Here is a 22,874-nt window from a genome sequence, read left to right on the forward strand (position 1 = left end):
CTTTGAGAAGAATTAGGGCTGGCAGAATCCTTCCAAATCAAGTAGGACAGCATTACGAGAATAAAAACATGTGCTTTCTTTTTCATTTAAAAACGTGTGTGTATGTGTGTCTGTACTGGTGGAGTGCTTGAAATCAAGGGTTTTTTTTTTCCTCTCTCCAGAGGCTTAAGAAAGGTATCTGAGTGGGCTTGTCCAGCCCTCTTTGATCCAAGCAGCCATCATGGCCTGGCGGCCTGCTTTGCAATGTGTTGTAGAAAAAAAATACGTAGTCAAGCTTTAATGTTTCCATGCCATAAACAGACAGAAATCTTGGATCTGAAACAGTACTGACATCTGAGTGAGTGAGCGTATCAGAAATACCTGAACGACACCATGGAATTTTGGGAGCCCTTATAGGTCTTTGAAAGAAGAGCTGCAGTCACTTTTGACATGAATCGCTATGGCTGTTATTTCCTCTGATGTAGATTTGACCATGTGGAGGTAGGGAGAATAGAATGTCATGTTCTTTTCACTGAAGCCATGCTGTGAGCAACTCTATCCAAATAGAATGTCAAACCTCTCGGTTGGAGACCCAGGAGGACTGACCCTGTGCCAAGAGTGAGGACAGGAGGTGATTACAGCTTACTAGGCAGAGAGAGCAATCTGCCCAAGAGGTTCAGTGAGCCTTATTTAGGCTCTTCCTTAAAGCTTAACACTTTCCCTCTATTTCTGTGCTTCCAGAAGTGCGTACTGTGCCACCTCAGTAGCTTCTCTGACCAACATCATCACTCCAGACCTCTTCGAGGGCACTGCCGAATGGATAGCAAGGTGAGAGGAGCTGGGTTTGTCCTGGCCTCTTAGCTGCGGCCAAACTCTTCTGAAAAATAAAGAAAATGAAAAAAAGACCAGAAGGGAAAATAAAATTACAAGAGATGTATTAGGGTTGTAGCACTGTAAGTTTCAAAATTACCTTAAAAGGTACCCGCACCAAACTTTCTTTAATGTTGTATTACAGTTTAGATTGGCAAGGGTCAAAAACTTGGTTAGACAGTCATGGTGAGAGTGGAAGTGGATTTATCCATTTTCAAGAGCAACTTGGTAATATCTCAAAGTAGCCCTTGCTAATGACCCAATAATCCCACTCCCGCAGAAACTATCGCATGGATGTGTGAAAGAGACAGAGAAAAAGCTGGAAACAGGTTAAATGTTCATAAGCACAACACGGACCAGTAGGTTTTGATATAGGCACACTGGAATATAATATAGCCATTAAAATGAATGAATGAAAGCTACATGTATCAGTATGGATGAATCTCAAAGCTCTCATTTAGAATCAAAGGACAGATAAAGAGCTTCCCAGACAAGAAAAGGCTAAAGGAGTTCATCACCACCAAACCAGTAGTATATGAAATGTTAAAGTGTCTTCTTTAAGAAGAAGAGAAAAAAAGAAATATGAAAAATAAAATGGCAATAAATACCTATCAACAATTGATTCTAAAAATCCAAAATTAGTAAGCAGAACAGAAACAGACTCACACACAGAGAACACTTTGACAGTTGCCAGATGGGAGAATCGTTAGGGGGATGGGTAAAAAAGGCGCAGGTGTTAAGAAGTATAAGTAGGTAGTTGCAGAAAAGTCATGGGGATGTAAAGTACAGTATAGGGAATATAGTCACTAAAATTCTAATAACTAGGTGTGGTGTCAGGTGGGTGTGAGATTTATCAGGATGATCATTTAGTAAGTTATATAATATCTAATCACTGTGGTGTACATCCAAAACTAACATATGTCAATTGTAATTGAAAAACTGAAAAATGATTTTTAAAAATTAATGAATGAGAGCGACGTGTCAATATGGACTAATCTCAACAATGTTGAGTAAAAAAGGGGGGCTGTTAAACATACCAATCAGCATATTTACTTAAAATGTAAAAATACGCAAAACAGTTCTATATTGTTTATGGAAAGAATCATACATAACAATATAAAAACATGCCTGGGAAAGATAAACACCAAGTTCAGGGTGGTGGTTACATCTGGGGAGAGAGCAGAGGAAATGGGACTGGGGAGGCCCGCACATCTCCACTGAGGACTTGAACCGTATCTCTAATGGTTCATTCCTTCAAAATATTTTTTAAAAGCCCTGCAATGTACGTGGTTAAGTGAAAGATAGGTGTTAGGTGCATGTATGTTCTATATATTATTTCCTATACTTTCCTGGATGCTTCAAATAGTTTATCATTAAAAATAAAACAAGACATATAGTAGATACATATGTATATTATGAAAAGATATACAAACTGCATTTAGTTTTCACATTTTTATTTTTATTGAAGTATATTTATTACTGTGAAAATGTAATTTATAGCTAAACCAGATGATATACTATGATAACATTTGGGGTTTTTTGTATAACTTTAATTTTCTTAGACTTATTACCTCTTTTTAAAAACGCATGTATCATGAATTCATTCCCAAATTTTCTGGCAGAGCTATACAATTACTCTCAATACAGTCAAACACTCCAGGCAACATATCGATTCTCCTTTGTGTGTGTGTGTGTGTGTGTGTGCATGTGCATGTACGCACACACACACGTGTGTGTTTTGAGTTATCCTACCTGGAGCGCACTGCCCTCCTGCTTTCGTTGGACAGACTGTGCCCCGCTGGCTGCAGTAGGCGTCCAGGTGCTTCCTTTCAGCCTGAGATTCACTCCACTTCTCCCCTGTGCTGAAGCCCCACCCTCCTTTCTCTGGGTTTGCAAACTCCTTTCAGTGAAGCGCATGCTCCAGGAGATCCTCCAAAAGAGCACTTGGGTGATACATTTTAAAAAAAATTTTAATTAAATTTATTGGGGTGACATTGGTTATGGTGATACATTTTTAAAACTTTTATGTATATCTTTATTCTGGTCTCACACTTGACTGATAGTTTATTTGGTTACAGATTTCTAAATTGGAAACTGTATAAATCATATTCCTTCAGAATTTTTAGGCATTGCTCCATTATCTTTTGGCTTCCAGTGTCACTGTTTAAAAGGCTGATAATAACAATAACCAACATTTACTGAGGACTCGGTATGTAGTACTTGCTAGTGGGGTAGCTACAGTTTAGAGACTGAGAGTATAGGCTTTGGAGCTAGACTGCCTGAGTTTGGTCATTTTTTCTACTTTGTGTTGCTCAGTTGAAATTTGCAATCTTTTTATTCATAACAAATATATTTTTCTTCACTTCACTGAGGTAAATGTATAATTATAATACCTGCTCTAAAATCCTTGTCTGGCAATTTTAACATCTAGGTATCTTGAAGTTGATATGTCGTATTTCCTGATTCTGCGTATGTGAGGCAATTTTTGGGTTGTATCTCAGACATGGTGGTGTTCCGTTGTAGACAGTAGGTTCTGTTAGATGGCCCTAAAGAGCTGAAATACAAAGAATTAAGGGACTGAAACCTTCTAAGGTAACGACTGTGTTTTCCTGACTCCTAATCCAATGTATTTCCAATCCATTGTATTTTTGTTTTGTTTCTCTTTTTCTCTGTCCCACCTCCCACCACTGGAAGTTTTTGGAATCCTTATTTTTGCTCTTTGGAAACTTCATACTAATGAACAATGATATGGGGTTTTTTTTAAATTAATTTTCTGGGTACTCAGTAGGTATCTTCAGTCTGGAATTATATATACTTCAGTTCTTTTTAAAAGTATATTTTATTATTATGCTACTACAGTCATCCCAGTTTTTCCCCCTTTGCCCCCCTCCACCCAGTACCCCCATTTCTTCCAGCAATTGCCCCTTAGTTCATGTCCATGGGTTGTGTATATGAGTTTTTTGGCTTCTCCATTTCCTGTAGTATTCTTAATAGCCCCTGTCTATTTTATACCTACCAATTATGTTTCTTATTCCCTGTCCTTTTCCCCCATTCTTTCCCTCCCAGCTGATAACCATCCAAATGATCTCCATATCTATGATTCTGTCCTCTTCTCAGTTTTTTAGATTCATTTGTTCATAGTTGTAAGTTTGTTGTCATTTTAATATTCATAGTTTTGATCTTCTTTTAAATTAATCCCTTTAACATTTCATGTAATAATAGCTTGGTAATGATGAACTCCTTAAGCTTTACCTTATCTGGGAAGCACTTTATCTGCCCTTCCATTCTAAATGATAGCTTTTCTGGATAGAGTAATCTTGGTTGTAGGTCCTTGCTTTTCATCATTTTGAATACTTCTTGCCTGCAAAGTTCCTTGTGCGAAATCAACTGATAGTCTTACAGGAACTCCTTTGTAGGTAACTCTGCTTTTCTCTTGTTGCTTTGGAGATTCTTTATGTTTAACCTTTGACATTTTAATTAAGATGTGTCTTGGTGTTGCCCTCTGTGGTCCAAATTGTTTGGGACTCTCTGTGCTTCCTGGACTTGTATGTCTATTTCCTTTGCCAAATTAGGTAAGTTTTCTTTTATTATTTTTTCAAATAAAAATTTCAATGTCTTTCTCTTCCTCTTCTCCTTCTGGCATCCCTATGATTTGGATGTTGGCACTTTTAGAGATGTCCCACAGTCTTCTTATACTGTCCTCATTTTTTAATTCTTTTTCTCCTTGCTGTTCTGGTTGAATGCTTATTGCTTCCTTATGTTCTAAAATATTGATTTGAATACTGGCTTCCTTCCTTTCATTATTGGTTCTCTGTGGATTTTTCTTTATTTTACTTAGTGTAACCTTCATTTATTCCTTTATGTTGTTGCCATACTCAGTGAGTTCTCTGAGCATCCTAATCACCAGTGTTTTGAGTTCTGCATCTGATAGGTTGGCTATCTCTGTTTAATTTAGTTCTTTTTCTGGGGTTTTGTTCTGTTCTTTCATTTGGGCTACATTTCTTTGTCTCCTCCATTTGGCAGGTTCCCTGTGTTTGTTTCTGTGTATTAGGTAGAGCTGCTTTGACTCCCTGTCTTAGCACACCTGTTAAGTTGTATGGGGTGGAGCCTTAGATATTCACCAGGGTGAGGCAACCTGCTTTACCACTTTGTGGTTTTGTGGTGGGGTGGGGAGGGGTTTGGAGAGGGGGCAGTGCTGCTGTCTGGCTTCTGGAGGTTTCCCCAGCACTCACCCTGTTTCCAGTCACTTCATCCACTTTCTATATGCAACTGGCGCCCTGTTGCCCTGGTGCTGAATCCCAGAGTGGGTGGGTCTGTGCATGTTTTAAGTCCATGTGCTCTCTTCAGTCAGGGTCTCCTGAAAATCTAGCCGTTTCTTCTGCTTCCCCAACCCCCACTGGTTTTTATAGCCAGAAGTTATGGGGATTTCTCTTTCCAGCACTGAAACCCTTGGATGTGCAGCCTGGCCTGGGGCTGGGATTGCTTGTTCCCAAGGTATCCCTCCCAGTTTTTATCCACCACCTGTGAATGTGGGACTACCTGTTCCACCACTGCCTCTTCGTGCCACGCCACATCTCCTCGCCTCTCTGCCCTGACTCTGCGTCCACTCCTCCTACCAGTCTGGATGAATGTAGCTTCTTTAAATCCTTGGTTGTCAGACTTCCAAACAGTTTGATTTTCTGGCAGTTCTGAGTGTTATTTGTTTTGAGATTAGTTGTAATTCTTGTGGTTGCCTGAGGAAGCAAAGCGTGTCTGCCTATGCCTCCATCTTGACCAGAAGTCTGTATACTTCAGTTCTAAGAAACTTTATTATATTATCTATTTTATAATTTCTTCCCCTTTATTTTCTGTATTTGCTCTTTTTATAACATCCTATTATTAGGGTTGGTCTACTTTTTCAAACATTTTTTTTGCCTATTTTTCACCTCTTAATTTTTCTATATACTTTCTGAAAGATTCCCTTACCTTTTATCTTTCAATCTTCCTGTTGTTATTTTTGCAATTCTATTTTAAACTTTCCAGAGCTTATTTTATCTTTATTTATAACAAAGAATGCTTCTTATATACTCTCCTGTTCTTGTTTCAGGAATATTTTATACCTACGTTGGTTTTACTTTGTATTATATTTTATCTAAAGATATAACTTTAAACAGTTTACTTCTGCTTCCTACATTATTTACTCCAGTTTATTTTTGTTAGTTTGTCTGGGTCTCTCTCTTTCATATTGGAGACTTTGCTCAAATGTCCAGTGTTCAGATTTAGCATCAAGTGCTAAAATCTGATGGGGAGCTCTGTGTGCCAGGGTAGGCTAGGAGTCAGCCATGCATTGGAGAATTCTCACATATCAATATCTGTAGGTTTTTCCCTTGAGCATATGAGTTTCTTTAGAGAAGAATCTTCCAAATTCTTGGTTGGGGTATGAAGTTGGCAGCCAGCCTTGTGAAATACTAGTAGAGAAAGAAATTAGGCATCTTTCTGTTCAGATTGTAGACTCAACCCCCTGCTCAGAATAGAGCCTCCTTCTTGCTCTCAGCTGTTCTGGATATCCTGAATCCAGATCCCCCCAAACACCATCTTCTACTGGGTTTGCGTACTCTTGCTGGGTACCTGCAGGTCTAACTGATTCTTATATAAATGAGCACCCAATCAACTTGTCTCACACACATTCCACTTTAGGAGGCACATTGTGTCTCCGGTCCCTGGGCCTTTCATTGGAGCAATTGCCTTGCTTTCTGTTGTCTCCTCCCCACTCCCTGGGCTGGTGTAGGTTTCTCTATTCTGTTGAGTCAGTTACTTCTTCTCTTTCTCCTTTGCAGCTTTCAAAATTTAGCTCCTGTCTGTATTCATATTCTCTTTACTGTGGTGGTTTTATCCCTTTTAAAATTGCTTTACTTTCGTTTTACTGGACTCTTGTGTTCTATCTGTTATGTTTAGCTAGAAGACACTCCCCAAAAAGTTTACTAAGTTTCTTCTATGATGTGAAAACAAAAGGAGGGAAAGTGGAATGCATATTGTGTGTATGTGTGTGTGTGTGTGTGCAGAGAGAGAGAGACTGGGATGCAGAAACGGACAGAGGTCATTGCTGGTGAGAGGGACTAGGAGGCTGATGGGCAGGGGACTTACTCTTCATTGTTTATTTTTAAACTGAATTTTTGTAATTAAAATATGTTAAGATAAAAATTTTAAGAGGTCTTTTGTGTGTGTATTCTATACTCATTAGAACTTTAACTTGAGCCATTTCTATGCTTCATGCAGCCAAATGTAGTGGAAAGAAAACTTGGAGTGTGTCTTTGGGTGGTGCTCAGGGATCTGTACGGGGAATGGTAGCCAGTGTCTGACTCTGCACTCTGTCTGCACTGTGATCCCCCTGGGCCTGTGGCTTCCCTGTAAAAGGTCTGTGAGTTCCCAGGATGCCTGGCCCCAGAGAGAGGGGCCTGGAGGGCAGGAGGTATTACTGCTTCCTTTCTCTCCCACTGGAAGTTCTGCCAGCTTTTAGGTTAAGTGCTCGCCCACCTGGGCGCCTGTACTGTGAGGCAAATGCACCTGCAGGAAGTATGACTCGTATGTACATGCTTCAAGATCATTGGAAGAAAATTCTCTGTTATTACATGAAAATATACTGAAAGTTTCTTTATTTCATAGGTAAAACATGTTCGTTAAAGCAAAAAGAAGAAAATTTACACCATTTGTAACCCAATACCAACAATTCTTTTAGTGAATGTCTTTCCAGAATTCCAGAATAATCATATAGTACATTATCATTTTAAAACATTTTCATCTAATATATTTGGAACATCTTTAAATATATTTCTATACCATTTTACATGACTGTAGTATTCTGTTGTACAGATACACCATAACGTGTATAACTAGTCTCTTACTGTTGGGCTCCTGTGTTGTTTCTAGTATTTTGCTGCTATAAATGAGAATATAGTAAACATTCCTATAATTTGATCTTCGGAAATATTCTTATTTTGTAGGGTTAATTCCTAGAAATGACCCTATATTTCTGGGCCAAAGATTATGCCTAGGATGGGATTTAATAGGATTTGATGACAAGGACATATACTCTTAATATATAGTCTAACTTCAAACAATAATAATTGTAATAATAAGTGAATAATTTGAGTATATAGAAAATTATCATTTAAAGTTTATTTCAAACAGTTATAAGGGTATATTTATTTACTATAGAAACTCTTGAGAATATAGGAAAATAAAGGGGAAAAATATTAGCAATGAACCTATACTAAAAGATAACCAGAATTAGCAATTTTTTTCCATTTTATTTTAATTTGATGGTTATCATACTGCATATATGATTTTCTAACTTTTTTCTAAAAAGTAGTTGGTGAGATATATGTTACGTAAGTAGACTATTGCTGAGTTTCCTTTTATTCCTTTTTTTGAGGAAAGGCATTTCTGAAAGTTAATTAGGTGACAGCTTCCCATTCACAATTGTGATAGTCTATGCCTTTATGTGAGTGAACACATTTTTTGCCTCCCAGGGTCCTGCATGTGTGTGCATCCATGCAACCGGGCTGCTCACTGGTTGACACCCACCCCTTGATCTCCTTTTCTCAATCTCGTCCTAGGTGTCAGAACTGGGAAGGGGGAATTGGCGGCGTGCCAGGGATGGAAGCCCACGGTGGTTATACTTTCTGTGGCCTGGCCGCACTGGTCATCCTCAAGAAGGAACGTTTCTTAAACTTGAAGAACTTGTTGGTGAGTGCCTGTTGACTGTCTTCCTCCCAGACCCCAGACCCCGCCCCCTGCCAAGTGACTACTCAGGCTTTGGAGGAGGTGGGGCTGTGGGAGGGGCTCACAGAGCTCCAGCCTGGAGCTGGTGAACCCAGAGAGGAGTCCTGTACCGAAGCTTTACATAGAGTTGTTAGAGTGCTCACACTGTTCAGAGAAAGTGGAAGGAATGAACATCTGCTCCCAGTTTCAGCTCCCTTCCTCCTGCCTTTCCATCTTCCTGCTCTGAACTTCCTACACAGTGTGTTAGGCCAATGCCAGAGTTTTCCCGAGTCCCTCAGACATCTGGTATGAGCCAGGTCACCTTCCTCAGACTTCCAAGAAAAATGTAGCTTCAGTCTCTTAAAATTAGGGGTTATCGTGTGTCTTAGAATATCCCAAGAGAAAAAGTTTTGAGAAAAGCTTTGAGGCATTTTGAAGCCAAGCTTTTATTTCCTACCACACTATGTGAACTTTTAGTAACTACATCTAAATGTGCTGGGCAGAGCTGGGCAATTGTGTTGAGCAGGCAGCCCAGACGTTCATGTCAGGACTCCAAGCTCCTGACCAAAACTCCAGATGAACTCAGAAAGCTGTCAGCTTCGAGGGGTCACGAGATTATCATTAAATTGTTGTCAGAGAACTAGCATGCAAACACACGCACAGCCACCCAGGAGATAGATGTCTTTGGGGAGCATTTACTCCCTGACCCGGACCTTAAAGCAAACAGGTGCAACTGATATTTGTCTTTTCTCTCCAGGTTTGTGTGTGAGGCTCTTATCATAGGCATTGTCAGGAGACCCACTGAGAACTCCCTGGAGAGTTTCTGCTCCACTCTGTAGAGATATGACCAGCAGCTTTTGTCTTCATTCTTTGGAAGCTTCCTATAACATGCTCTTTTTGAAGGCTGTGAAAGGCTTGATGGTTCATGCTGAAATGGCCAACTTTGTGCACAGGACTCTGAAATCCACTAAAATCTGATTACTAACAAGGCATGAAACATGAAAGTTTTATCTCCTCCTGCCCTGACTGGTGTGGCTCAATTGGTTGGGTGTCATCCCACAAAGTGAAAGTTCACTGGTTTGATTCCTGGTCAGGGCACACGCCTGGGTTGCAGGTTCAGTCCCCGGATGGGGCACATTAGAGAGGCAAACAATCGAGGTTTCTCTCTCTTTCTCTCTCCCCAGTTACAAAGACAGTATTCAAATTTGAACCCTGTCTACTCTTCCTAGCTTTGTGACCTTGGGAAAATTGTCTAATCTATTTTCGCTTTACCTGTTTTCCCTCTGTAAGGTAGAGACAGTAGTGCCTTGAAGGTTAGAGGAAAGCGCATATATAAACAGCCTTGCACATGGTAGGTGCTCAGTGAATGTTAGTATCCTTCTTCCCCAAACTGCCTCCTCCCCTCCGTTTGCTTTGGGAGAACTATGGCTCATATCTGAAGGATTTTATAGAGTCAACAGAATAAATACGTGGGCTTAGACACTGGAAAAAATTAGTTGGTCTGGCTTAAAAACACTTAATATGTGAGATAAGCAAAAATGAAGCATGGACTTCCCACGATAGTGGCAATTATCCCTTTTATTGAGTAACGCATAGCTTACTTTCATTAAACGGCATCGACCCCAAAACACTGGCTCATTGAAGACTGACTGGGGATTACTTAGTGCCTACGTCTGCCATGCAATTTTTTTTGCCTTTCTTTTTAAGAATTTGGGATTGTGACTCTTTCTGGGTGGGTGTTCCCTTAAGTAGGGATACAATCTAAACCCTACAACCATTTACTTAAAGAAGGGCTGGAACCTGCTCCCCCTGCCTCCCTTTCTGCAAGGGTCATTTGTGACTGCTTTCAGGAACTCAGTCTAGCGAGAATGTGGGTACGGGGGAATACCCTGCTTGGTGCCGTTCAGTTACCAAGGCAGTGCTGGGAGTCCCTGGCTGGTGGCCTCAACTGCCTTGCGGGGCTGGGAGGGAAATGGGAATGTCGTTATCTGCCCAGCCAGCTGGTTCTGCTGCTCTGAGCAGCCCAACCTGTGAAGATCTTGGTCTCAGTAGTAGAGTGTGTTTAGAAAACTTGGAGATAAGTGAGAAATGGTAATATCATACGTGACCACTGAGTGACACCGGGAGCCATTTTACAGGTCCAAAGAAAAAGAGTTTCTTCTATCAGCCAACCAGGTTCCCCGGAGAGAGGCCAGACTAGACAGACAGAGCCGTCATTGCTAATCGGAACTAGTGACTTCTGCTTCCAGTCTGCGAGTGACTTACTTAGAGACCTAGGATGAGTTTCCTTAGGAGCCAAGTAAAAGTCAGAAACAGTTTGAGATCATCCAATGAGATGTAGCACAAAATCCTGCTTTTAATAAACTTCCCTGAGCAGGGAAAGTGATTAGAAATGAACTCCTGGTGGTCTTGCCTTAACTTTCCTAGTGAAGCCCTGTTCATTAAGAGACATTTGCAGGTGTCCTTACACGCCAGCTTGGTCTCTTTATGCTCTCAGCACTAGCATCCACATGGAACCTGGGAAAAGGCGGTTAAATTGTGTTAGGCCCTGAGTGGAGATAAGTGCTGGTTGCCTCGGGAGGGTTGGCCTAAATAAATTCCACTCGAGGTCTGGCAGTGAGGGGAAAGAGGTGAGAAACCAAAGCGCTATAACTCCAATGGGAGCTCTCCCTCCCCAGATCAGCCTCTGGAGAGCTGGTCTTGCTGGACTTTGTGTCTCTTTTAGCCGACCACTGCCTCCCTCTCCCTCTTTGTCTCCTCCTCAGCAATGGGTGACAAGCCGGCAGATGCGGTTTGAAGGTGGATTCCAGGGCCGTTGTAACAAGCTGGTGGATGGCTGCTACTCCTTCTGGCAGGCCGGGCTCCTGCCCCTCCTCCACCGGGCACTGCATGCTCAAGGTGAGCTGGGACCTGCTGGGGGTGGGGGTGGGGGCTAGGTGATTTCCCTAGACTGCTAACCAAGTGAGGAAGCCAGAGCGTGTTTTCAGAGGGATAGAAATAGCTCTGTCTATCCTGGAGTTTCAGTTGCCAACCTGGAACCTTCTCTTAGGCATGCACGTGCAGACTAGGAGTTAGTTCCAGTGGTTTAGGGATCGAGGCTGCTTCGCGCTGGCTGTGGCTGGGAGGGGGTGGGTGCCTGTCCCGGGCCCCACATTGAGTGACACCTCAGCTGGGTGTGAAGCCACAGTTTCCGATGCAGTGCTCTGAAAGGGTCATATCAGAACTGAAAACCCATGCCGTGCACGTGGTCACAGCAGTGACAGAAAAGGGAACTGTATAAAGGGGCAGAGAACCAGAACCCACAGAGAAAAGACCCACCGTGTCTGTCTGGCTGCGTAACTGCCACCATAAGAAATGTGGTATTTTAAAATGTTGAAGAATCTGAAATGGAAGTTTGTTCTGCCTGCACTACTTGTGTGGAGAGGCACATGTTTTTTCTGTGGCCTCTCTGATGGGAGTGCAAAACCAAAGCAGAGCAAGCAAAGCTTCTGGGAGCCTTCCCATATTATCTCTTGAAATCTCAGGCCACCTGCTGCATCCTGAGTTATCTTTCCCAGTTATTTTGTGTGAGAACAGGATGTCTCTGAGGAAGCCAGTGTGGGGTGGGGGTGGGGCGGGCAGGCCTGGTTACTCTGCTGGGCGCTGATCTGTTCTTGGACAGAGATCCCTTGGCCCCAGGGAAGCTTTTCTTTGGACTTTGCAGTTGGGCAATCAGTCGCTCAAATGCAGACCGGTGGTGAGATTCTTTTCTACTGCCCACCCCTACCCCCAGCACACACACACTTTTTCTCTTTGTTTGGCTGTTCTTTCCGAGCCTCTTTCTTTAGTTTCTTAATTTCATTTGAGTTGTGGCCACTTTTGAGACTGAACTGAAGTGAACAGAGCCTGTGGCCTGTCCTCGCTCTCTCCCTGTCTCAGCCTGTCCTCAGAGCCCTTGGCTGGGGCTGGGCTTTTGAGCCCGCCCAGTCTGGGCTGGACCACTATAGTGGGGAAGTCAGGAACTTCCCTAGAGTCCAACGTTTTCAAACCAGAAATAACATAGGGCTTTAGTGATCTTTTCATTGGAACTGGAGACTGAGCCCCTGGTAAAGCCGTCAGCCTTTCACAAACCTGTCCTTGGCAGGGCTGAGATGCAGTCATCCCGCAGTTGCCAGGAAAATGTGGAGAGAGCTGTAACAGGAGCACCACCTGCCAACGTCTCCAAGGGGGGCCCGGGCTGACATTTTGTTTATTGCAGCACACGTCCTAGAGGACTGGGCACATCAGAGCGTGCCTGTGGGAAAGACTGCTTGAGCTTCTCGGTGCTTTGGCCGTTTCCACTGCCAGGAGAAGGCCCGTGCTGGGCCTGCCACCGCTGTTTCTCAGAAGCAGTGGGCTCGGGCCAGGCAGGGTCTGGAAGAAGGGAAGTGTTTTGAATGGTGGGCAAAATAATGGCATTGGGAGTCAAAAGGTGACACAGTGTAGAAAGATATTTAGCATTTACTGTGATCAAAGTTATGTTTCAAAGCAGTATGCGTATAATTCCAGTTTTAGTGAAGAGTTGGCTCCCAAAATCTAATAAAAGGTATCTGCGTTGTAAAATGACAGGAGACGTTTGTTTTCTTTCTTTTTTGTGTGCATTTTCTAATTTTCCTACAATTACTTTGTATTTTTTATATAAAGAAAAACACCAAAGTTATTTTACAGAAGAAAGGAGGCCTGGCTGGTGTGGCTCAGTGGATTGTATGCCTAAAGGTTGCTGGTTCTATTCCCAGTCAGGACACATGCCTGGGTTGTGGGCCAGGTGCCTGGGTTGTGGGCCAGGTCCCTGGTTGAGGGCATGTGAGAGGCAGCTGATTGATGTGTCTCTTGTACATCAGTGTTTTTCTCCCTGTCTTTCTCCCTCCCTTACCCCCTCTCTAAGAATAAATATATAAAATCTTTATTTAAAAAATAAGGGAAATGATATAAACAAAACAAGTAGCGAAGTGGGAAAAATATTTCTGACAAATGACAAAGGGCTGATGTCTCTAATTTGAGAGAGCATCTGAATCGATAAGAAACAACCAAACTTCCTGGTTGAAAAACAGGCAGAGGATCTGAACAGACGGAAAAAGAACTGCTACTATTATTACTTCTACAACTGGGGCTACTATGGCCACTGAGACTTAGGGAGCGCTCACTGTGCCAGGGACTAGCATACGTTTTCTCACTTGACCCTCAGAACAACCTTTCGAAAGAGGCACTGTTGTTATTCCCATTTTACAGCTGAGGAAACAGTACAGCGGGACAAGTGACTTGCTTTATAAATACCTGACTGCTACCTAAACAGTGTCAACGCCCTGCTTGTCACCACCACACACAGATGGCCTTTAATCAAACGAAAAGGTGATAGTTAAAGAAATGCAAATAAAAACAGTGGGACACTGTTCATTTTTTTGCTGTCAGCCTGACAGAGATCAGTAACCTTGATACCCTATGTTGGGGAGAGTGCGGAAGAAAACAGGCACTTTTGTACTGTTCGTAGGGGTGGAAATAGGTGCATCATTTTACGGAGGGTAGTTTGGAGACATCTGTTTAGATTTTTTGAACCCAGCAAGTGCACTGGCAGAACATTACCTGCAGAGATATTAGCAAAGGATGTATATTGGAGTTTTAAATTATTTTTAATCCTCACCCAAGGACATTTTTTCATTGCTTTCAGAGAGAGAGAGTAAGGGAGAGAAACATCAACGTGAGAGAAAAGCATCAGTTGATCACTTTCGTATGTGCCTAGACCAGGAATTGAACCTACAACCCAGTCATGCACCCTGACCAGGAATTGAACCTGAAACCTTTCGGTTACAGAATGATGCTCCAACCAACTGAGCCACAGTGGCCAGTGCTGAAGTGAAGTTTTAATAGCAAACAACCCTACTGCCCGTGAAAAGGTCAAAAGTTAAATAAGTTATGATCTCTTCAAACAGTGGCTGCCGACAATGGGCCGATGCAGAGAGCTCTCCAGGACACACTGAAAGCACCAAAGGCCAGGCCTAGAGCCGTCTGTGCTTGCACACAGGCTGACATGCACACAGCTTTCCCTGAAGCAGACACAAAGCCCCTTTAACAGTGGGTGCCTCTGGGTGAGAGGAGGACTCAGAGGGAGGGGACTTCCTTCTTAAATTTTCTATGCTCTGCCCTTTTTTTTGGCCATGTGCATTACTACTTTGATTTCAGTAAATGAATAAGTGACACTTCTAAAAGGCGATGATCATGCCTCTAACTGAAAAGATAACAAGGGACTGACACACGTCGGCCTGTGAACCCGGGCTGGACCCTGACTCTGCGAGGGGCCGTCGTTGGTAGTTCCCCGTGGGTGGGCTCCGTAATGAGGGTAGAAGACAGCATTTGAGCAGAAGCTCGAGTTATTATTAGTATCTCAGGAATATCAAATGCTGACTGAATTCGTGAGTTGTTTTGTACTGGCGGAGGGATGTGGAAGCAGCAGGCCTGTGAGTTTCTGTCTGGATTTGTAGTTACTGGTTGCTTGCTTGTTCTTTGGGACATACCCCAGGCATATATTTGTCCACCTGTGAAACTGAGCTATACCTGTCACTTACTGTTTGGAAAAACTTTTGATTTCTTAGATGAAAGGAAACTTTGAAATGCAAACTGGCATTATAATGGGGCTCTGTGGTTGAAGGCAGAGGTCTGAAGGACTTACAGCCTGATTCCAGTGCCCAGTGTCACCCTGCAGTCCTATCTCCCTTCATCTCAGTATGATGCTGCGTGCTGGGGTGCAAACTCAAGGTCTCTGGAAGTCCCTTGTCCAGATTATGAACTTCCAGCTTGCAGACTTCAGTAATGTAGGAGGTAACTGAAGCTCTCTGTAATCCACTCAATAGTAAACATAGCATTTTTTTTCAGATTCCAATTTTTGTGATGGGTTATCATTTACCTTAAAATAAGTCTTTTAATTCTCATTGGATATGAATAAAGGTATATTTTGTACAGATGCTTAATGCTGTTATCCTGAAGTTGAATAAATATGTCTTTAAAAATAACAGCTTTCTTGAGATATAATTCACCCATTTAAAGTATACAATTTAATGGTTTTTAGTGTATACACAAAATTGTGCAACCATCACCATAATCAGTGTTAGAGTTTTCATGAATTCCCCACTCCCAAGAATCCCTGTACCCATTAAATAGGCTTCTCTAAAGAAGAAGTTACAAAGGCAAAATCAACAGTGTGATTATAGCATGTGGGTTTTATACATGCAAGTGTAATTTCTTTAAAACATATACACCCAAACAAGGTGAAAGTATGTGTAGTATGTGGGTAAATATAATAGAAAGCTAGATTGGTAAAATTGATTCTTGGAAGACAAAGGATCAACAGACACTCTCAAAAAGAAATGCAACTAGCAAACAAAAGTTATAGGACAGTTTCACCCTACCTAGTAATCAAAAGCATATAAATTAACACAAATAATCAGGTACTGTTTCTTTTTAAAATTTTAAATGCTGATGACTTTTTTAAGTAAGTAATGTTGGAAGTAGCACGGGAATATCTTAAATTTTGCTGCCAGCTATATAAATTCTTCAAGTAGCTTATCAGTATCTATTAAAAGCCTTAAAAATGTTTATTCTCTTCAACGGAATAATTCCACTCCTGGGAATCTATTGGAAGAAAATAATCCTAACATAGAGAAGACTCACAGAGATGTGCATTGCAACCTTTTTTAACAATTGCAAGGAACTTGAAACAACCTTGGAAATAAGTAAAGGGAGGTAGCCCATCATAGATGTGTGTATCTTCTACAAAGTCCACTGTGCTCATAGGTGGGGAAGGAAGAAAGAGGGAGGTAATGAACATCGTGTGAGTGCTTCAGAGAGCATGCGTCTGGGCATGGAGTGAGCCTCAGACAGGGACCTGAGAGTGCTCTCCTTGCACTGGGCTCAGGTCCCACATCTCAGAGGCTGAGCATAAGCGTTGAGGATGAGTGGTTTCTGTAGGTGACCCCCAAATGTCAGCCAACCACTGCATAGCATCTCATGCTCAAACCAAGAAGTGGTAATCACTTTCTGACTGCCCCATCTCTTACTCTCTCGTAAGAAATCTAAAAACTGTTTTTCTGTATATTTTCTCTCTCTCTCTGTCTCTCTCTCTATATATAGATAGAGAGATATAGATATATCTCTCTCTTTATGTAGTGCATTTACTATAAACATTGACAAGTTTTATCATAGAAGACTCTATGCTCATATATATTAATTTTTGTCCAGTGCCTATATTAATACAGTTACCTTGTACCTCCACTTAATGAAATACTATGTGACTCTTCAGAATGATGGTTATAAAGATTATGAAGCGGAATAGGAAGGTTGATACCTATAATGTTAAATGAAAAAGTTAAGATATTGTACAAAAGCACAGTAACTATATAGAAAATCACTTAGAGTCCAAAAAATGCCTGGAAGAAAGAAAAAAATAGCTTTCGATTGCCATTGTTTGCTGTCTTTATAGCCCAGGTATCAAAGTGTAAAACTGACCAAGGACTTCATGCACATCTCATATGTGTATTTTTAAGAAATCAATCCCCATGTAAAGGTTTCTGCGCACATCTGTCTCTTGGTGAATTGTCCCTCCTCCCCACTTGAAAACCATGTGGCCCACAGAATCCTTTGACGGTGCCGCTTGGGCTTCAGAGTGAAGAAGCCTAGTGCTTGACAGTACTTTAGCATGATTACCAGAACTGCCGATATGATGCAAGACGGCAGTTCCTAGCAATGCTTCTCAGGACCATCTTTGAGCCAAGAGAAAAGTTGGAGAATTCCCTTTGGAGGTAGATTAAATTCAGGCTTAGGAAAGTAGAATAAACAGACATTACCAGCCCTGTTAAGAGTTCTCTTAGCTAAATAGAGCTTGGGTAACAAGTTTCAGAGATGAGCTAGAGGAAATATCTTAGCAGCCCAGAGTAAGGAGTTGTGGGCCAAGTCAGCAGCAGCGACAGAGATCAGTCTGGAAAGCCGAGCTAACCAGCTAGCCCGTGCCTGCCACAGACATGGTTGAAGGTGGTTGTCCAAGGTAATGGGTGCATTTCAAACAAAGCAAAAGCCACTCTGCACTGCTGCTCTTTGACCTGTGTCAGGGTTCAGGAGAAGGGACATGTCACGGGTAATAAAACACAGAGGAGTCATCGATACTGGGCTGGACTTTCCCCAGGCCTGGGCCCGCACTGATCCTTTGCCTTTCTCCAGGTGACCCTGCCCTCAGCATGAGCCACTGGATGTTTCATCAGCAGGCCCTGCAGGAGTACATCCTCATGTGCTGCCAGTGCCCTGCCGGGGGGCTTCTGGACAAGCCTGGCAAGTGAGTGCCTCCTCTCCGGGGAGTGAGGGGTGGAGAGGGGACAGACAGGTGTGCACCTCAGGTCCACTCAGAGCCAGACCGCAGCAGGTGTCCCTTTCCATCCAGCTGCTTACTGCTGGTGTGGTGTGGGAAGAAGCACCCCAACTCTGGAGCACCCTCTTTGAGTGCCATTGACCCTGGTGCCTCCAGTGCCCGTCCTTTCCCCAAGTGTACACGCACTCCCCTCTCCAGACAGGCAAAGAAATCGCTGGGTTGATAGTTTTTCTTCCTCTTTTTTTTACTTTTAACCAAACTGCTTTAGATAGAACAGGATATAGGGTTTAAAAACCCTTGAATATCATAATCAGAGATTATAATCACAACTATTACAGAATAGACTAAATTTAGGTGCCAAATAAGGGAAATCAAATAAGTTCTGTTCCCTTTGCTTCTCACCTGCCACGCACGTGTGCACACACGCACACACCTGCTGCTGTCAGCATCCAGCGCAAGGCCCACCTGAAGGCTGGTCCCCTGCAGTGTATCAGGAGGCACTCCGCCCATTCCTAGACATATTGGTGTCGTTTTTTTTCTTTTTTAAGGAATATATTACTTTAGCGCTAGCACCACCCAGGAGAGACCTTCCTGGAATACAGCCAGAGGGACTGACTCTAAAGTGGCAGTTTCTGCCATCCGGCAGGGCTGCGGGACGGGGCTTTGAAAACGCAGCTGCGGAAAACCAGGCTTCCTGGAGCTGCGCTGGGAGGGCAGGGTGGGGCGTGTGAGTGCATGGCCTCTGAGTCTGCGTCTGTTGGAGGCTGTGATGGGGGGGGCGGGGGGGCGGGGAGCAGAGGAGTAACTAGTTACTCAGAGCTGCCCTGTGCTTGCAGGTCGCGGGACTTCTACCACACCTGCTACTGCCTGAGCGGCCTGTCCATAGCTCAGCACTTCGGCAGTGGAGCCATGTTGCACGATGTGGTCCTGGGTGTGCCTGAAAACGCTCTGGTAAGGCAGGGTGAGGGCCCTCCCCCCCCTTGCATGCCCTCTCTCCTGAGAAGCCTGCTCAGCCCACCATCTGTAAATGAGATCTCCCAAAAGGTCTGCTGCAGCACCCTTTCTGTGCCCTTTGTAGCTCTCATCACAATCTGTGTAACGTGTTTTGTCTGCTGCCCTCGGAACTCATCAGCCCCCCCACAAGCAGGGTGTTCAACACCACGTCCCCCCCTAGAGCCGCCTGGTCTCAGAGCCGCGTCCGGAGACACTCCTAAGGCTGGCGCTTGAGTCTAAGCAGACGGGCCACAGCGCTCAGATGACGGGCCGTGCAGACTGTCATGCGTGTTCCCGACAGGGGAAGCACCAATGGCCAGCACACAGAGTAACTAACGGCCATTAGCTTTTTCAAGTCTGAACATTTTTTCCCTATGTTTGCCTTCTATGCAACCCTCTCCATCTTCTCCCCACTCCTTCCCAGCCTAACCCTGCCCTGAATTTGACCTTTATCACACCTGCAGATGTTTCTGTGCTGTCACTTCAAATGCTCGTATCCCTAAACAATACAGAGAGTGGTTGTGTATGTTTTCAACCTTTTTATAACAGTATCTACTGTGCCGCTTACTCGGCACTGCTTTTCTCATCGACCATTTATTATACTTAAGAGGCTTATCCGTGTTCATATGTGTTGCTCTAGTGTATTCATTTTAACTCCTGGATGGTCTTCCCTTGTACAAATGTATCCCAACTTATTCTTCTAGTCTCCTGTTGGTTAACATTGAGCTGCTTTCAGCTTTTGCTTTCAGTGCGGCCCTGAACATTCTGATGTGAGATTCTCTGGGAGAGGCTTGCTGGGTTGGGGAAAAGCCACGCCTCCATCCTCACTGGATGGCATGGCACCTCGGCTGTGGGGTCTTACACTCACGGAGCCCTCAGTGGCTCCACAGCCAGACATTTCCTTCCCGCCATTGGATAGACGGATAGTTGTGAAATGCTGTCACGGTTGTGTTTTGCATTTATTTCCCTGAGTGCTAATGAGGTTGAGCATCTTCTCAGACGTTGTGTCTTTTTGTGCCATGTCCTCTGTCAGTTGCCTGCCAGCTCATATGCTTTGCTCATTTTCTTCCTGATTTGCAATTTGAATTGTTTGCTCTTTCTTATGTATTTGTGGGAGTTCTCTGCCTGTTCTTGATACTGCTCCTTGGTCAGTGGTGTGTGTGTGGTGAATCTCTTCCAGGTTTTTCACTTTTTTTTAAGATTTTATTAATTTTTATTTTTAGAGAGGGACAGGAGGGAGATAGAGAGAGAGAGAGAGAAACATCAATGTGCGGTTGCTGGGGGTCGTGGTCTGCAACCCAGACATGTACCCTGACTGGGAATCGAACCTGCGACACTTTGGTTCACAGCCCGCGCTCAATCCACTGAGCTACGCCAGCCAGGTTCACTTTGTTTTTAGTGGGATTTTTTTTTTTAGTTGAATAGACCATTTTAATTTTAAAGGGAGCAATTTCATTTGCTTTTGTTGTTTTTATAGTGTTTTTTTTTTTTTTGCAGGGTAGGTGTTTACCTAAAAAATTTTTCTCTAGGCTCTGGTCATAGATATATTTCCTTCAAGATGGTATAAACTTTTGCTTTTCCCATCTAGATATTTAATTCTCTTGGAATCAATGTCTGTCTGTTCTGAGGGTTGGATATAATTTTATCTTTTCCCATATGGACAACCAGTGGACTGACACCGTTCATTGAAGTTTGCAGTCTTTCCAGCTGGCGTGTGTTACGTGGGTCACACACGCAGTTTCTGTATACAGAGTGACTGTTCCCCAACACTGCTCTGTGCCTTCGGTCCGTCTGCCTCTCTGCACTGTCCTCAGGAAGTCTTAGGTACTGGTAGGCAGGGCCCATCCACCTTGGTCTTTTTTTTCAAAACTGCATCAGCTATTCTTTGCTTTCTGCTTCTTCCTGTGAGTATAGAATCAGCTTCTCAAATTCCACAGAATACATCTAATGGAATTTTTATTGGAATTGCATTGAATTTAAGAGTAGTGGGAGACAACTGACTTCGCAATATTAAGCTTTCTGTTTGTGAACATACCATGTCCTTCAATGGTCTTTTATCATTTTCTCCATAAAGGACTAGCACATCTTTTGTTATATATATATATGTCTAAGAAATCTATAATTTTTGCATTTATTATTTCTGGAATATTTATTTTCCCATTATATTTTGTAACTGGTTGTTACTAATGTATAGAAATACTACTGATATTTATATTTTAATTTTGTATCCAGCAACCTTGCTGACCTTTCTTCATAGTTGTTAATAGTTTGTCATAGAATCTCTTGGATTTTCCATTTAGAAAGTAATGTCATCTTCGAATAAGGACAGTTTTGCATTTTCCTGCCTGAGCTTAAGAATTTTATTTCTTGTTCTTCCCTTTTAAGGTTGGCTAAGACGCCCTCAAGAGTGTTGACTAAAGGTAGTAACAGAGGCCGTTCCTGTCTTGCTTCTGATTATAATTGGAAGGCTTCTATAATTTCACCATTATGTAGGATGCTTACTGTGTTTTTTTTTAAATAAATTTAAAAAATATATTTTATTTATTTTTAGTGGGGGAGAAAGAGAGGGAAACACTGATTGTTGCCTCTCACACACCTCCTATTGGGGACCCGGCCCACAACACAAGCATGGGCCCTGACTGGGAATCGAACCTGTGACCTCCTGGTCTGCAGGCTGGCACTCAGTCCACTGAGCCACACCAGCCAGGGCTGTGGGGTTTTGATAAGTACTTTCTGTCAGGTTAAGGATGTTTCTCTCTATTCTTGGTTTGTTAACTTGTTTTTGTTTGTTTATTTCCATCATAATCTAGTGTAAGACTTTATTGAATGCTTTTTCTGCATCTGGTTTTTCTCCTTTAATCTAATATAGTATGTTTAATTAATAAATATTCTGTTGTTAACCTTATGCTCTCGGGATGAGTCCTTCTTGGTCATTGTAGTATGTGTGTGTGTATGCTTGTTTAACACACAGCTGGATTCACTTTGTTAGTATTTTTGGCTAGTATTTTTATTTAGAATTTTTGCATGTATGTTAATAATATTGATCTAAATTTTTGTTTCATTGTCTTTTCTAGTTTGTTTCAGGATAATATTATAGCCTCATAAAATTAGATGGGTATTTCCCCCACCTTCTTTTTTCAGCCTTTGAGAAAAGTTGTGTCAGAGATCACCTGTTTCTCGTAGGTTGGACAGCGTTTGCCTGAGAAACCATCCAGGCCCCGTGTGCTTTTTGGGGGGATTGATGGTAGCAGAATAAGCAGTTGTTACTATTCATTTAGGTTTTCATATTTCAAAAATTTCAAATATTTCATATTTCAAAACCTATTCATATAGGTTTTAAAGAAATTCTTCTCGAGTCATTTTTGAAATTTTATAAAGTTATTCAGTTCATCTGAAGTTCTATATGGTTGGCATGGGGTGGCTCACAGTATCCTTTAAAACACTTGAACATCTCCCGGCAGCCACGTCCCCATCTGCACTCTCTCCGAGGGGAAGGGAGTCCTGACTGCCGGCCGGGGCTGTGCCCGGGCTCAGACCCGAAGTTTCTCGTGGGTTTCTGTGATGTGGGGGAATAATGCAAAAGAATTTAATATGGCCTGACACCTTTGCTGTGAAATAGGGTTGTGGTTCTTTTTCTTTATTATAAATGTAAGTACATGTTTATTACTTTAATAATGGGAATATATATAAAAGTTTAAATAAGAAAAATTAAAAACAATCAATCATATATCACTATGTCACTCTTCCTATTTTGGTGTTTGACCAATTTTTGCCTATCCAGGTACATCACATCTATTAAAAACATTTTTTATATATTTTTACTTTTAAGTGTATCTTTTTAATTAAAATATAGACACATAAAAGATTGATAAAACATTGTTCAGAAAAATGACATTTTCCCAAGTGGTGTACCTAACATGTCCTT

The 22,874-nt window shown here is 42.4% G+C and overlaps 1 protein-coding gene across 1 annotated transcript in view; it reads left to right on the plus strand.

Moving 5' to 3' along the window:
- The window catches only part of FNTB (farnesyltransferase, CAAX box, beta), a 62,370-nt gene that overhangs the window by 37,595 nt on the left and 1,901 nt on the right, over positions 1-22,874 (plus strand). Inside the window, exons 7-11 of the mRNA XM_045823421.1 lie at positions 721-807; positions 8,445-8,574; positions 11,355-11,487; positions 17,812-17,923; positions 18,793-18,907. Coding sequence (XP_045679377.1) covers positions 721-807; positions 8,445-8,574; positions 11,355-11,487; positions 17,812-17,923; positions 18,793-18,907 — 577 coding nt within the window. The remainder of the gene's footprint in view (positions 1-720; positions 808-8,444; positions 8,575-11,354; positions 11,488-17,811; positions 17,924-18,792; positions 18,908-22,874) is intronic.

This window comes from Phyllostomus hastatus, unplaced genomic scaffold (genome assembly GCF_019186645.2).
Source record: "Phyllostomus hastatus isolate PE091 unplaced genomic scaffold, TTU_PhHast_1.1 phas_scaffold_501, whole genome shotgun sequence".
In the NCBI taxonomy this organism is placed as follows: domain Eukaryota; kingdom Metazoa; phylum Chordata; class Mammalia; order Chiroptera; family Phyllostomidae; genus Phyllostomus; species Phyllostomus hastatus.